We start from the raw sequence: 16,126 nt of genomic DNA on the forward strand, positions 1-16,126 counted from the left end.
CAACCTGGGTACACAGTTCTTGACACGTAACACCAGCGGGCTCCCGGAGGAGAGGCGGTGATGCTGCCCATCAGGACCACCAAGTGTGCGCACGCGCGGGCTCACACCCGGGGGGCTCGGCCTCCGCAACGCAGCGGACCCAGCTCCTGGTTCCGCGAACTCACACCCAGGCCACACCCACGGCGCCCGGGGACACGCTGTCCTCGCGCCTTCCCCGCCCACGCGCGCCTAGTGGCTCGGCTCCTGGCACCCCCTGGTGGACGCTCGAGAGCTAGGCTGGCGAGTCGGTGACCACACGCCCCCCTTCTCACACTGCCGCCCCCCCCGCCACCCCGCCCAGTCCCAGGTGATGGGTAAACGGTCTCCAGGGTCACAACCCGGGGGCCCGTCACCTTTCCCATGCCGGGTTCTGCGGTGTGAAACCCCGAGTGGCGTTTTCCCTCTCTGTGCGTTTATGAGGCTCTGGATCCCTATGGATGCTTGCCAGGGCCCCAGGGCCTCTGAGCTTCCTTCCTTATTTGTAAACAGACTAGATTTGTTAATTATAAGATGAAGTCTCAAGGGGCAAGGCAGTAACAATAGCAAACGTTTAGCTCCATCTTAAGGGCTTTGTATATACTACCTTGCTTAATCTCCAGAATAACCCTTGAGGCAGAGGAACCAGTATTCTGAGCCTGCTATTCTAGGGTTCTAATATTTTATGTTGCTAACATTTGGCGTACTGCACGCGTAACGTTCTGTGCTCCCAACCTCGACTTCTGAAAGCTCTTCAATTTCCAAGATTCTAGGATTGGAACATTGACAGGTCAAACGTTCTGAGATTGGAATGTGCCTTGTCCTGAATCTGTCCTGACAGTTTTTTTTTTTTTTTTTTTGGCTGCACAGCAGGGCATGTGGGGTATCTTAAGTTCCCCGCTACGTCCCGCAGTGGAAGCGCAGAGTCTTAACCACAAGACAGCCAGGGAAGTCCCATCTAACTTTACTTTTTAAAGAAAACTACTTTTTTTTAATCTTTTTTTTTTAAACTAGACTTTTAAAAAATATTCAGCAAATTAAAACATTCAGATTAAAAAAGTACTTCTAGGTTGTCGGGAAAGGTATTTCGCCTAGGGCTAGAACCCGGAACCTACCACCCGGGCCCGGCCCGAATCTGCAGAAGAGGGAGGAGCCATTTATCCTTTACCAAGATGGCAGCCTTCACGCCTCTTTGTGGCTCCAGCCACCCTACCAAGATGGCGATCAACGGAAGTACGTCACGAGAAGGGGCAGGATTTCGGCGCGCGCATGCCCCAAACCAGAGTTCCGGGTGCCGGCGGCCTGGTTCTTTCTTTAACAAGATGGCGGCAGGAAGTAATGGTGGTGGTAGTGAGCAGTGCTCGAAAAGCGAGGCCGATACCGGCTTCTTGGGGCTGCGGCCCACGTCAGTGGATCCAGCGCTGAGGAGGCGGCGGCGAGGCCCAAGAAATAAGAAGCGAGGCTGGCGGCGGCTCGCTCAAGAGCCTCTGGGACTGGAGGTCGATCAGTTCTTGGAGGACGTGCGGCTGCAGGAGCGCACGAGCGGGTGCGTAGGGCCGGACTTCCGGCAGCAGGACCAGGTTGTGTGTGGAGGGTTGGGAGGCCGTGCTGCCGGGGGGTAGTTCCGGCGGGCTGGGAGCGCCTGTTGGGGCACAGCCGAAGAAACCCAAGCAGGTGGGCCGGGGACTCTGGGCGAGAGGCTGGGAGACTTGATCAGGTTACCAGATACGAGACTCCCAGGTAAACCCCGAATAGTTTTCCTGATGTCAGTGCGTCCAATGACCCACCGTCGTTTAGTGCGTTTTACGTATTAAATTCTGCAAATTGGACGGAGGGACCCTGGCCTGGAGGGGACTCCAGGCGGTTAGTGCGTGGTTGAATGACCATCATAAGAAAACCTGGGCCTGAGAGGTTAAACCTGCTCCTTCCGCAGCCCCCTCCCATCTATGGCTGACATTCTGCATTTCCATCTCCCAGTGGCTTGATATCAGAGGCCCCCGATGAGAAACTTTTCTTCGTGGACACTGGCTTCAAGGATAAAGGTGAGGAAGGGTTTCAGTGGCGGTGTATGGCGATTAGTCGTTACCTAGGCCACCTTGGCCTCCAAAAAACGGCGTGGCTTGGATGGCAAACACCATCAGAAAAGGGTCTCTGCTATAAACAGGAGGACCTGAAATGAGCAGAAAGCAAGCTAAGGACTAATCTAAGTAACTCATTTTCTTTCTGAAGTTTCAGAGAGATCTCAGTGCCTAGAGAAGAAGCTAGTAGGGATCTGCCTTGGTGAGTAGATAGGACATAACTTAGGAGGTCTCTGTTAATTTGCAGAAAAGCAAACTAAGGACTTGTAAGGAATCAGCCCTGTTTTAGTCAGTAAGATGTGCATTAATGACAACAAAAGGATCAACTCGATTGAGTTGGTAAGAAACTTGTCTTGGCCTGCTTGCTTTAACTTGTCAAAATACAGGGTTGGGACCTGCTAAAACAAACGGAGGAGAAGCAAGTTAGGGTTTGCGTCAATGAGTAACAGGGTTTACTCTCAATACCTAGAAAGATAACAGGTAAGCGGCCTTCTTTAAGGAGAGGATAGAAAAACTAAGAGATGCATTTTAATTGGAAAGCCAATAGTTTTATAAGCAAAACACCAGGCGGCTGTTACAGGAGGGTACCTTTTACAAGCAAGTATGAGATCAGGGGATCTGGTCTAAGGAAGATGAAGGGCCCTCTTTGGTGGGTGGGTGGAGTCTTTGAGCAGCTAAGAAAGGGTTATTAAAGAGGCTGGCTTTTACTGAAGGGAAGAGATTTGTTCTGTGAATTGAAAGGTCAGGCAGGGAGCTGCCTTGGTGAACAGGCAAGGAAGTAGTTATAGATTCTTAGTTTTTTTTTTTTTAAACAATGACAGTGATTACATGCTTTCACGGGTGATCACTGCTGTGGGATCTTGAAATGCAACAGACCCTTGAACAGTACAGGGGTTTGGGGCACAGACTTTCCCACATGGTCGAAGATTCACATATAATTTGTGATCAATTATCTATTTTTGGTGTTCTATCTGTGGATTCTTGTAGTATTTAGTATTGAAGCAGATCTGGGTATGAGTTCAAATCCGTGTTGTTCAGTGGTCAGCTGTAATCATATCTTCACCTGACCTCTAGGGTAGGCATTAAACAATCTTGTTTTGGCCGCATAGGAGCAAAGTCACTTTCATGAGGTTTCGTAGCAAACGGAAGGATACAGATTCTGTCCCAGTATGTTTTGCTGTGGAGTTCTCATTATGCTTTAGAAGTAAAGGTGGGAAATTACCCTGTGCTGAGAATCAATGGTCTTGGGTCGGTCCTGAGTCCAGCTCCCTGGGCCTCATGTGACCTCGTCACTTGCTTTATTTTTAGTATTGAAGTTTCTGTGGCCACTTTGCTGCTGTCTCAGGAAGCCCCTTGTCTGCAGGGCTGTGGGTCTGGGTCCCCAGCACAGGGCTGCCTCCAGCTGGCCCAGGAAATGGGTGTGGTGGGTGGTCACAGCTCGGGGCCCTTGGGTTCTGCCCTTGGGGGCCTCTTTCCTCAGGTGGAAGCCTGGGGCCTGCAGGTCTGATGGCTCCAGTGGGTGGGGAGGAGGTGGGGTGGGAAGGGCAGGAAGTCCCTCTTGGGTAGTGAGGAGGCCTGAAGTGTTGACTCTGCCACCCCTAGAGCTGAACAGGAAGAGGACCAAAGGCCAGAAGAGGTCACTGCTTCTCAAGAAGCCCCTCCGGAGCGACCTCATCCTAGAGAACACCTCCAAGGTCCCTGCTCCCAAAGAGTGAGTGTCCCCTGACCCCCCTGACCCTCCTCCCCTCCCCCACCACCCCCAGGTCTGGTCTCGTGCCTTCTTGGCCCTGAAGGAATTCTAGGGAAAGAGGGTGACAGGTGAAGGGTGCTAGTGGGGAAGATGGGGTTGGATTAGGGGCTTTGGAGGACAGACTGGAGGCAGCGAGGCTGGGGCTGGGCTGGGGCAGGCAAAGAAGAGCCTAGACCTGCCCAAGGGCTTTGGGGCTGGAGGGCAGGGCTGGACGGGCGCCCCAGTCAGGAGCAAGCAGGGTCCGACAGGGCTTAGTGACTGACCCTGAAGGAGTGGGAGGGGGCTGGGTGAGTGATGGGGTGGGGGATGGAGGGAGGCTGAGGTTGGTTTTGAAGCGCTGTGTGAGGTCCCTGGGGACATGCGGGGCGAGGGCCCCCGGGTCTGGGGCTCAGCAGGGAGACAGGTGTGGGAGGCCGGCTCTGAAGCTGCTGGACCAAGTGAGGAGTAGGAGGGGCCTGAGGAGGCCCCTCAAGGAAGGAGGAGACACTGGGGGTGCCCGAGGGGCAGGGACTGATTCACCCACCGCTCCGTGCCGCTTCCCCCCCACCCAGCGTCCTCGCCCACCAGATTCCCAACGCCAGGAAGCTCAAGCGGAAGGAGCAGCTATGGGAGAGGCTGGCGAAGCAGGGCAAGCTGCCCGGGGAGGTACGCAGGGCGCAGGCCCGGCTCCTCAACCCGCCAGCGGCCAGAGCCAAGCCTGGGCCCCAGGACACCGTCCAGCGGCCCTTCTACGACCTCTGGGCCAAAGGCAGTGAGTGTCCCTGTGCCAGGCCCAGCACTTTGGGTTGGGCAGTGATCTCGGGGGGCACCCTGCGGGTGTCACTGAGGGTCTTCGGCACAGTCTGGTGTGTTGAAGTGGCTCCCTGTCCTCGTTCCTGCTCTGCTTTCCGGAACGGGCAGACGCCTGTCCCTCGGCCTTGAGTCTTTTCTCCTTTCTGGACCCCGTCCACGTGCTCTCTTCCCTGGCGTATGAAGCCCTTTGGGGTCTGAGAATCAGTCCTTCCTTGGCTATCTTTGCATAAGTACTTTGGTGCCGTCTGTCTGAAGGGAGGAGGGCTAGGAGGGAGCCCCTGGGGGCCACGTTGTTGCCCCAGCAGCCGCCCCTCGCTGCCTCCGCAGACCCTCTGGACCAGCCCTTGGAGGGCCAGGATGAGTTTTTCCTGGAGCAGACCAAGAAGAAAGGCGTGAAGGTGAGAGTTCATCAGCAGGGCGTCCTTGGAGCTAGGGGTCAGAGGATGGGGCCATAGAGATGCCATGTCAGAGCCCGAGCATCTCGGGACCATGAACGCACAGGCTGGAGCCAGGCCGCAAGTCCGCTGCCTCCGAGGGAGGTAGCAGAGTGGTGGGACGCTTTTTAGGGAGATGAGGGAAGACCGTCACAGGGAAATAAGATGCTGCGTGCAAATGGGTTGGAGTCTTGGGGTAGCTAGGGAGCCTTTGGAGATGGAAGGGCAGAGCCTCCTGGTGAGGGCAGGCCCGTGGGGCTACCTGGCGGGGAGGAGAAGCCCAGTTCAGTCTGTGAGCTTTATCTCCAGTGCTTCTGCACAGGAGAGCGGCGCTGTCATGGGATGCTCTGCGGAGGTGGGGTTGTGGTGGGGCAGGCACCCTGGCGTGGAGAGGAATGGGGGGTGACCCAGGAGAAGTCCTCAGGCAGAAGCACCCAGCCTGGCGGGCAGTGGGGGCTGGGGAGGGACAGCCTGGTACTCCCATGCTTTTGCTGGGGTGGGAGCCAGCTGAGCAGGGAAACTGGGGTCTGGCTGGGGAGGTTCTGCTCAGAGCTGAGCCGGTGCTCGGGCCCCCCGGGGCCTGTTAGAATGTTAGAGTGCCATTCCCACGGGTAGGCTTCAGCTGAGCCGGGAACCATATGCCTTTATCACAGGCTCCCGGGGGCCTGCTCTGAGGGTCTGTCGGCTCTTCGTCGGCTGTGCCCTCTGCCCAACACGGCTGCCAATTTCAGTAGCGGCCTGATGACTGCCGCACGACTTTGCGAGTGTCCCCTACCACTTGGACGACAGGGACTCTTCTCAGGAAAGGCGAGCAGAGCCCCTGCTTGTCCTGGGGATGCTGTACCCGGGGTGCCAGCCCCTCTCTGCATCGTTCAGATGCCACAGGCCCCTCCCAGCTTGAAGGCCGGGGGCTGTGCTGAGGCCTCTGCCGCCTCCCGGACCCGCGGTCCCCGCACCGGTGCCTGCGGGAGCTTGAGTCGTGGGGCTCCCGGGCCTCACCCGGCCTTGGTCTTGTCTTCCTCCAGCGGCCGCAGCATCTGCACGCCAAGCCCTCCCAGGCACCTGCCGTGGAGGTGACGCCCGCTGGGGCCTCGTACAACCCAGCCTTTGAGGACCACCAGGTACGCAGGCCGCCCCGCCAGGCCTCTCCTTGGTCGGCGCTTGGCCAGTGGGTCAGCATGTGCTCCCAGGGCTCACAGTTCTGTCGGGCAGACAGACCTGTTCCTGGACCATGATGTCCCACAGTGGCCAGGGCTGGGGTGGGGGGCACGGAGGGAGCATCGGATCCAGCCGTGGGAATCAGGGAGGGCTTCCTGAAGGAGGGGGCATCAGCACTGAGGCTGGGGGCAGCTTGCTGTGGTAAGAGAGGATGGGGTGTTCCAGAGAGAGGGAGCAGCGTGTGTGAGAGCCCAGAGGTGTGGTAGACCGCGGTACCTTTCAGACATAAACACAAGAAGCCTTCAACTGTTAGCAACAAACCACATGACCTTATGAGCCTTGTGGATTGGCAAAGGTAGTTTAGCGACAGGAGAAGCTGGTTGTGAGAGTCACTGTTTGCTTCTTGGGTGTCTGTCAGGCACGGGTGTCACAGGCAGAGAGGACAATCCCCTGCCCTCGGGGAGCACAGATTTCCCAAGAGAAACCCAGGTCACCAGTGGACATTGGTGCTCCGTGAATGCCGTCCAGAGTCATTTATTGGGAGATGGGTTCCTAGCCAGTGGGGCAGGAGCTGCGGCCCTCACCTGGGGAGTGGGGTTTCTGGGAGCAAACCCGTGCTGAACTCGCAGAGGATGAGGCTGCTCGCTAAGGCTGTTACTCACAGAGAGATCAGATAGTCTTTGTCTTTTAAAAAAAAATAATTGAGGTCTGGTTCCCAGGCCGTTGCGATTTGCCTGCTCAGAGGGCACAGTTCAGTGGTGTGAGGTGTATCCAGAGTTGTGCGGCCGTTGCACACAGTTTTAGACCATTTTCGTCACCCCGGAAAGAAGTCTCATGCCGGTCAGCCGTCACCCCCTCAGTGCCCCGTCTTCCTTTGCCTTGGACAGCCCCCACTCCGCCCTGTCTTAGGAATTTCCGTGTACTGGGGGCTTCATGGGTGTGCAACCTAGCAGTTTATAAAGAGCACACCGTCCTTGAAGAGAACGGGCAGAGCAGGTGTGAGGTTAAGGATTCGAAGCCCCTTGGATGCTGCAGGGAGGCCAGGGCTGGGAGGAGGGTCGGAGCCAGTGCAGGGGGTTGGGTACCAGGGTAGGGGTGCAGGTGGGAGATGGGGGGGCCAGGTCTGTGACTTGGGGAGAGGCCCCCCGGGTCTGGGTCTTCACCCGCGTCCCCGCCCCCTCCCAGAACCTGCTCTGGGCGGCCCACGAGGTGGAGCTGCAGCGGGAGAAGGCAGCTGAGAAGCTGGAGCGGCAGCTGGCCCTGCCGGCCTTGGAGCAGGCTGCCACCCAGGTGAGCTAGACCCACCAGCAGCCCGCCCGCCCCGCCCGCCGGCCCCCTGCTCAGCGCCTGACCCGCCCCCTCTTCCCAGGAGTCTGCCTTCCGGGAGATGTGCCAGGGGCTGCTAGAGGAGTCGGACGGGGAGGGCGAGCTGGGCGAGGGCCAGGACGAGGGGCCCGAGGCTGGAGACCTGGCTGCAAGAGCGGAGGCCTCGCCCGCGCCCAGCCGCCCGGCTGCCCTAGAGAAGAAGACAGAGCAGCAGCGGCGGCGGGAGAAGGCCGCCCGGATGCTGGTGAGCACCGCGGGCCCCGGCCTGCCTCTCCCAGGCCCACAGCCTGTCTCTCGGGGCTGTTTGGGGTCCCTGAAGCCACTTGGTCAGCAGAGGACTACTTCCCAACCTCCTCTCGGAGGACAGAGTGGGGGACATTCTAGGTCAAGCCCCTGCCCCCGTGGGGCTGATGTTTGGGGTGAAGCTGGGGAAGGGTGTGTGAGCCGTAGAGACAAATGGGTCAGGGTCACGAAGGTGGGCTCAGGGAACAGTCACCGTGGAGACAGGCCTGTGACATGGCAGTGGGTGGCCAGGGCGGGCGGCGTCTGGCCGGGCCCCTGACCCCGCTGTCCCCGCAGAGGACACAGCAGGCCGCGGTGCGGGCCGCCCGCCTCCGGCACCAGGAGCTCTTCAGGCTGCGCGGGATCAAGGCGCAGGTGGCGCGGCGCCTGGCGGAGCTGGCCCGGCGGCGGGAGCGGCGGCAGGCAAAGCGGCTGGCGGAGGCGGACAAGCCCCGGCGGCTGGGGCGGCTCAAGTGAGGCCCGGCCCGGGGGCTCCCCGGGAGGCCGGGAGGGGTCCCCACCCCTTGGCGGGTGCCTTCCTACTTTTGCTCAGCCTGGGCTCCTCCCGGGAGACCCTCTTTCCCCAAAGCCCCAGGTTCTGTAACCCTCACTGCTGGGCCTGCTGTTCCCGGGAGCGGCCTCAGGCCCTGCTGACCGCCTGGACACCCCGCCCCGTGTTCTCCAGGTATCAGGACCCTGACATCGACGTGCAGCTCAGCTCGGAGCTCTCTGACTCGCTCAGGACCCTGAAGGTACTTGTCCGGCTAGAGTGCTGGAGGGGAGATGCCTGTGCCCAGTGATGATACCCATCCTTGCTCCCCGTGTCCGCCAGGGACTGTGGGCGACATCACGGCTGCCCCAGGCGGGGCCGGTTGGGCTATTGCCTGGGGGCTGAGGGCACGGGGTCCCCCAGGGTGACGGGCTGGGTGATGCGATGGTTGGAGCCTGGGATCCTCAGAAGGTCTTTCCTCCTGGGCTGTCCCTGGTCCCCCAGCCCCACCCTCTGTGTCTTCGGCCCCAGAGGGGTCTCTCTAAAGCTCAGAGCAGAGCCTGTTCTTCCCTCGCTCACAAGCTGCTGTGGCTCCCTGGTGCCCCTCCCCTTCCTCGGGAAGCCCAGCTCCCCGCAAGGCCACAGGCCCTGTGTGGTCCTGCCGGACCCGCCCGTTCCCACTTCTCCAGCCGCCTCTTCAGGGCTGGTCCGCGGGTCAGTACCTGTCACCCCATGAGCTCAGGAGCAGGCCGAGGCCCTGGTGTACACGAGGCCAGACTGGGTGCCTTGGCTCACGGGGGGACTGCAAGGCTGACCCCCACTGACCCCCGTGGAGAGGTCAGGGCCCGAGGGTTTCTGCCAAGCGCCCGCTGAGGCCTCTCCGTGTCCCGCAGCCCGAGGGCAACATCCTCCGTGACCGGTTCAAGAGCTTCCAGAGGAGGAACATGATCGAGCCTCGGGAGCGAGCCAAGTAAGGGCCGGTGCCACGGTGGGGGCGGGCCTCCGGGACCTTCTGGCGAGGGATGGGCTGGTGGTCGGCTGACTGTTGTCTCCTCCCTCCTCCAGGTTCAAGCGCAAGTACAAAGTGAAACTGGTGGAGAAGCGGGCGTTCCGAGAGATCCAGTGAGTGAGTCTCCCTCTCCCCAAGGGTCTCCAGCCAGTCCCAGGGCCCGTCCCAGACCCAGTCGCTGTGGCCGGGGGTGGAGCAATGCCACCTCGGCCAAGCCCAGGAGAGGCTCGACCCGCCAGAGCCACCGGACCCCAGGGTCGGGCCAGGGAGGGCGCCCCAGGGGACGTGGGAGGGCCACACTGGAAGAAGGGTGTCACGTGGACAAGGGTGTCGGGCCCCCTCCCCTGGCCCTCCCTCAGCCTCCCCTCTGTCCCCAGGTTGTAGCTGCCGAGAGACGCCGGAGCCCCCACCCCCCAATAAAGCACCTTTTGACCAGCACCTTGGGCCTCCTTGCGTGTGACTCATGACTCATCTCCCTCCTGGGGGCAGCTGTCCCCCTGCCCGCCCCGTTTAGTGCACAGGGATGTGGGTGCCGGGACCGTCGTCTCCTGGAGCCCCGTGGGAAGCTAGGGCGGGGCCCGGCCGGCAGAGGCAAGGGCAGAGGAGGCAGGCCTGCGGTGTGGGCTGCTGCGCTTGGGTTTCTGACACGGGGCGTGGCCATCCAGTGGTGGGGAGCCAGACCTTGACAGCATCCCCATCACAGGCCGGAGCAGCAGCTCATGTTTGCCACCTGCCTGTCCTGCCTTGTCCAGCCACCAGTCAGGAGGGCAGGAATGATCTGTCCCCCTTTTAAAAGGGGGGAAACTGATGGGCATCAGTAGGGGTTAATCCTCTCGCCTTCCCCGTGGCGGCGCCGCCCCCCCCTCCCCCCGTAAAGGACTTTTTCAAATCTATTCTACAAGTAGTAAAGCATTGTGGTCTCACTGTAAGTCGTCACTGTGGTTCATAAATGTACCAGAGAAAGGGTGAATTTTCGCCGTTGACCTTTGCTCTCCATTCTAAACCCCTTCTTTGCACAGCTGTCTCTGCAGTTTGCTGTGAATGGCTCCATCATGTACCCTGTGTGAGTCTATTAACTTATGTACAGGGGCATCAGAAAATAGAAGTCCTTTGATTTTTCTGCATTTTGGATAGGATCATATTATGTGGTTCTATAATTTGCCCTATATGCATGTTGGGGAATTTTTTCCTGCATCTGTGTAGGCTGCATCTTGTCTTTCACAGCTGCATAGAATTCCACTCACCCAGCCCCATATCACTCCTGGTGAAGCTGGAAGGGGATACCTGTGTACCTGTGCCATTTCAGATGAGCTTGTAGGACAAGTACCTGCAAGTGGATCTCTGGGCTGCAGGGATAGTACCTACAGGGTCGTTTGGATTCAGCCAAATTGCTGTGCGTGGGCTGTGCTGAAGTCTGCCCTCCAACAGCCGAGGAGACCCCTTGCTTGCTCATAGCTCCACTACTGTATGGTCTCATGAATTTTCAGTTTATTGTGATTACCAGTGAGCTTGAGCATCTTTTCAAATGATCACTGGCAAATTCTTCCATGTCTGTCCAAACCTTTGGACTGTTCTCCTCTTATAGACTGTTGTCTATTTGTAGTTAGCTGCTTGTTTATTACGGATCTGAAGACTATCATACATGTTACAGACATTTCTCCCAGGTTCTTCATTTTGACATGCATGGTATCTTGCCAGAAATGTTTATTGCTTTTTAGTTTTCCTTTAGTCTTCCTCTCTTGTTTTTTTTTCTGTTTTGAAACCACAGTCTTAAGGCAGGTTGCTCCAGGACAAGATGCTTATAAAAATAGAGCAGGCAATTTATAAAACAAATGGCTGAAGGGAGAGACTAACGTCAGAGCCTTCTCCTTCCCCTCCATATCACGATTTAAGGGGCTGTTTCTGCTGTTCCTCCCTTTCTGCCATCTTAAAAATAGAAAAGACTGTTGTACAGACAAGAAAACAACTCTTGTGCATATATGCAGTAGGAGTCAGAAGAGGGTAAGTTGAAGTGAAAGCGAAAGCCACGTCCAGTAAAGCCTTAAGCCCCAGCCTTTTGACCCAGTAAGTCTATCCTGGGGAGGGAGTCTGAAGGAAGCTAAACTGCTGGAAGAAGGGAGGAGATTGTTAATGTCCATAGATGGCCAGCAGAGCATCTGCCAGATACTGGGACACCTTCGGGGTGCGGTGGTCCCAGCTACCCCAGAGCAAATGCTGAGTCCTCAGGAAGTGCTGTTTAATGGCCCCGGGGAATGTGTGTGTTCCTGTGCAAAAAAAAAACAACCAGGGTCAGCCAAGAAGACATTTGTGGGTTTTCCTGCACGTGAATTACATTTTCACTTCTGGTTTTTACATTAAAAGAAAAGAAAATGCTGAACTCTAGTTAAATGATTTGCAAGCTGCAGTGACATCCCCGTGATCTGCAACTCCTTTTGAAAAGAATAAAGGGGGGTGGGGGACAGATCAGGGAGGGATAGATACCTAGATGCGACATCAAACAAGCTCAGGGAAATGTGATGGTAGAATCTAGGTGGCAGTCCCGGGAAAACTCGCTTGCCTTTACTGTCTGAAAATCTTCCTAATAATTACTGGGAAAAAATACATTAGGATTTAGCATGGTGCTGGTGAAGCTTAGGTTCGAGGCCAGTTACTTGCACTAGTCCCTTTCAAGGTCCTACACCTCCTTTTGAACTTGTAATTTGCTATTTTTCCTACAGTGAGTCCCCCCAGTTGTAAAAAGCTTCAGGCACCACAGAACCTGTATCTGCCTGATTGTGGTATAAAAATGGAATTAACCCACCAGCTGGGTGCTGACTGAATAAACGATAGGACACTGATACTGCAGAGGGACCGTGAGTTGGCCTTCTAAAGCTTTAGCTGCTAGGGACTTCTCTCCATCCTTTGCCACTACTGTACTGGTGGTTCGGTAGGTTAGATTCCATGTTGCCACCGCAGGGGGCGTGGTTTCGATCCCGGGTCAGGGAACTAGATCCCACATGCTACAGTTTGCATGCTGCAACTAAGACCCAGTGTGGCAAAACAAAACAAAATAAAAACCCCACCTGTAGGCAGCAGCCTTAAATTGTGGTTAGGAGGGTGGACTTGGGAGCCAGCTTCTGATTTCAAATCCCAGCTCCATTACCTACTAGCTGTGTGACCTCATGAAGGTTACTTCACCTCTTTGTGTCGAGTCCCTGTCTGCAAGTGTGGGTTATTCCAAGGATGGAATCTGTACATAAGAGTGCTTAGAAAAAGGGCCTGGGACAGAGTAAGCCCTAGAGGAGTCTTGGTTATTATAATAATGTTAGGGAAAATGAAAATGGTTGGGGAAAAAAAAGTATGGAAACTTGTAATCTGTGCCAAAGACTCCTCATGCATGTTCTTACCTTTTGACCCACTGATTGCACTCTTGGGAACATGCCCGAAGGAAACAACCGGAAATTTGGGGGAAAAAACATAATGTAGAGACAGGTTGGTCAGAGGGCTGTGCAGAATGGAAGGAAGCGTGGTGATGGCTGTGGGGCGGGCGGGCCCCTCAGGGGAGGGAGGCCGTCACCCAGGGTCGGAAGCGTGTGTGATAACCGGAATGTGCTTGTGTTCTGCTCTTTGTGGAATAAAGCAAACAGGATCTGCCCGCATCCACGCTGCGGTTCACTGAACTAACCCCAGAGTCTCTTGGGGGACTCTCTTGGGGGAATTCCAGGAGATTCTTTTTCCTTCTTAAGACTTTTTCCAGCTTTTCCACATTTTTTTTTTCCAAAAGGAATTCAGATTGTGGACAAAGATGCCTTGATGGATGCAAAGATGTCAGCCATTGTGCTGTTTGGAAGACTGGGAACAGAAACAATTGAAATTAGAAACTGACTCCAAATGTAGACAATAGAAACGGGTCTTTACAAGTCGGAGTCTACACAATAGGATATTTCATCACCATTTAAGAGAACACCATCTTTGGGGAGAATTTTTTGGGAAGGGGAAGAATTTTTAATGATCAGGGGACTACACTTAAGGTCTAAGAGAACTGTTAAAATAGGGAAAGGAAACAGTATGATTCTGACCAGTTTATTTATTTTTACAGTATTTGTATTTAGCTGCACAGGGTCTTCGTTGCGGCATGTGGGATCTAGTTCCCTAACCAGGGTCGGAACCGGGGACCCCTGCATTGGAGAGCAGAGTCTTAGACCACCAGGGAAGTCTTCCTAGTTCTTCTAAGGATAAAGGTTAGATTAGGTAGGGTGTGTTTTACCACAATTAAAACACATAACTCCCATCGCCATTCTTTCCTGTAAGAAATTATTAATTTCCTGTAAGAAAAGATCATTGCTTAAAAAAGAGTATCTGTGAATGTACCAAATGCCACTGAATCCTACAGCCTAAGATGCTTAATTTTATGTGATGTGAATTTAACCTCGATTTTTTAAAAAAGGAAAAAAACGCACAACCGCCCCCCCACCAAAAGAAAAAAAAAAAAAAAAACACCTCTGAAGAGGCAGTGTGTCGGTCGTGTTCCGGGAAAGCAAGGAGCGCAGTGTAGTTGGAGCGTCGTGAGGAGGGTGTAAGATCAGAAGGTAAGCGGGAGTCGGAACATCAGTCTCTCTGCTCCACGACGCTGACTGTGGGTGATGAAGCCAGGCGTGAGCGGCCGCTGGTTGCGGACCGGCGCCCCCTGGAGGCCGTGTGGGGAACAGACAAGGAAAGCAAGGCCTCCCTGAATCCCGCCCGGAAGGGTGGTAGCCGCTCCATCAGCGCCAGCAGGTCGGGGTGCAGAGGGGTGGGTGCATCCAGGATACATTTTGAGAGTGAAGCCACCATCAATGGCTGACCTACAAAGAAAAAAGCCAATGGGCTCCAAGTTATTTTGCCTGGTCTGGAGTTGTCATTTCAAGATGGGGGCAGACGGGACAAAGAGGTGCCCAGAGGTGGGGTGGGCGAATCAGGAGTTCAAATTGCTGGTGCCCGTTCGACGCCCAATTGGCTGTGTCGAGTAGGCAGTTGGATGTAAAAACCTAGCATTCAGGGGCTAGCAATACGCATTTGGAATCTGCATTAATTATATCCCATACCCATGAAAAATGCCCAATCTCTCCCCACTTGGTGCTGTGCTTCGTCGCTCAGTCGTGTCCGACTCTTTGAGACCCCCCAAGGACTGCAACGCGCCAGGTCCTCTGTCCATGGGGATTCTCCAGGCAAGAACACTGGAGTGGGTTATCCTGCCCTCCTTCAGGGGATCTTCCCAACCCAGGGATCGAACCCAGGTCTCCCACATTGCAGGTGGATTCTTTTACCGACTGAGCCACCAGGGAAGCCCAAGAATACTGGAGTGGATAGCCGATCCCTTGTCCAGAGGATCTTCCCGACCCAGGAATTGAACCGGGGTTTCCTGCACTGTAGGCGGATTCTTCATCAGCTGAGCTACCGGAGAAGCCCAAAAACATTGCAGCTAGCAGAGAATGGTTTCGATCCATCGACCTCTGGGTTATGGGCCCAGCACGCTTCCGCTGCGCCACTCTGCTAACAGTGCAATAGAATTTAAATTTCATAAAGCAATTCCTGGCAGCCCACACACAATGGAACAGCGAACAGCATGGTGTAGTTTGCATTTTAGACTTTTTCTTTCAGGCACCGCCCCCTCTCCATCTGGGTCTGACCCAGGGTTTTCAGGTGAGTCAGGGTCTCCAAACCACTCCCGTGTTCAGCGACTTGCTAGGAGGTCCTACAGGAGTCAGTATAGAGTTGATACAGTATAGTCAATACTATAGATGTAGTGGGACACGCAGCGGATCAAAGGGGAGAATCCCGGGGAATCCACAGGCGAGCTTCCTGCCTCTGGCTCCTCCCAGCGGGGCTGCCCCAGCACGTTTCCCTAGCAACGAAAATGCGGCCACGTGCATTCGACGTTTCCGCGCAGAAAAGCGCGTTAGAGACTCAGGACCCACCCAAGAATTTGGGGGAGGCTGTTCACGTAGGCACAGTCTACCTAGCATGTACCTAAATTCCAGACTTCCAGAAGGGAAGCAGACACCAGGAGCATAAGCTATACTGCTTTGTACAGTCTAGGCAGAGTGAGCGGTTCGTAACTTCAGGAAAGTTTAGGGTTAGGGGAGGAAAATGCTTATCAGTCAGTTTCCCCGATATACGGGGAGGGCGGATCTTGCCTGCAGTCCTTTCTAACGCTAGTAATTGTTTCTGGCGCTCCAGCCGCCCCCAACCTCCCACCCCTTGACGCCTGCTGTCAGGCTGAATCTGTATCTCTCCACTAGCAGTGATGGATTTGAACAAGACAAGAAGCCAGATAAGAAAAAGAAAGCCTAAGTCCCCAAAGCAGAGCTAAAACCATTAATCTTCTTTAAGAAAATATAGGCTCATGGGTTAAGAATCGGCCAGCCAAAGCAGGAGACACACAAGAGGAGGGTTTGATCCCTGGGTGGGGGGAAAACCCCTGGAGGAGGACAATGGCAACCCACTCCAGTATTCTTGCCTGAAAAATCCCATGGACAGAGGAGACAGGCGGGCTACAGTCCACAGGGTCGCAAAAAGAGTCAGACACGACTGAGCGTGTACATAGGTTTGATATGAACACCTTATATAACCACAAATCATGAAGTATAATTAGAGAAAAAAGTACCTTGGACTTCATCAAAATGAAAATCTTTTGCTCTTCAAAGACACTGTTGCAAAAGTGAATAGGCAAGCCACAGACTGGGAAAATATTTCCAAGACAGATATCTGACAAAAAACTTGTATCTGGAATCTATAAAGAATTCTTACAATCTAATAAGAAGACAAATAGCT

At 55.3% G+C, this 16,126-nt stretch overlaps 1 protein-coding gene and 2 non-coding genes across 5 annotated transcripts; 2 read left to right on the forward strand and 1 right to left on the reverse strand.

The window, feature by feature from the left end:
• The first annotated feature begins 1,313 nt into the window (after positions 1–1,313).
• On the forward strand, positions 1,314–9,772 carry NOP53 (NOP53 ribosome biogenesis factor). Of its 3 annotated transcripts, none has more exons than XM_043436733.1 (13): positions 1,314–1,561; positions 1,993–2,057; positions 3,696–3,804; positions 4,395–4,594; positions 4,963–5,033; positions 6,095–6,190; positions 7,413–7,517; positions 7,597–7,797; positions 8,133–8,308; positions 8,521–8,587; positions 9,219–9,295; positions 9,391–9,451; positions 9,712–9,772. In XM_043436733.1, the coding sequence occupies exons 1-12, from the start codon at positions 1,338–1,340 to the stop codon at positions 9,449–9,451; spliced, it is 1,452 nt and encodes a 483-aa protein (XP_043292668.1). In that variant the 5' UTR covers positions 1,314–1,337; the 3' UTR covers positions 9,712–9,772. The 3 variants fall into 3 exon arrangements, with proteins under 3 accessions (XP_043292668.1, XP_043292666.1, XP_043292667.1); XM_043436731.1 differs by having other exon boundaries at positions 9,391–9,447; XM_043436732.1 differs by having other exon boundaries at positions 9,391–9,772.
• LOC122421844 lies at positions 8,626–8,735 on the forward strand. Its single transcript, XR_006263652.1, has one exon. It is a non-coding gene; the product is annotated as a small nucleolar RNA SNORD23 (small nucleolar RNA).
• A 5,003-nt stretch (positions 9,773–14,775) lies between the features above and the next one.
• TRNAM-CAU lies at positions 14,776–14,847 on the reverse strand. The gene has a single exon. It is a non-coding gene; the product is annotated as a tRNA-Met (tRNA).
• Between the last annotated feature and the right edge of the window lie 1,279 nt (positions 14,848–16,126).

Source organism: Cervus canadensis, chromosome 18 (genome assembly GCF_019320065.1).
Source record: "Cervus canadensis isolate Bull #8, Minnesota chromosome 18, ASM1932006v1, whole genome shotgun sequence".
Classification (NCBI taxonomy): domain Eukaryota; kingdom Metazoa; phylum Chordata; class Mammalia; order Artiodactyla; family Cervidae; genus Cervus; species Cervus canadensis.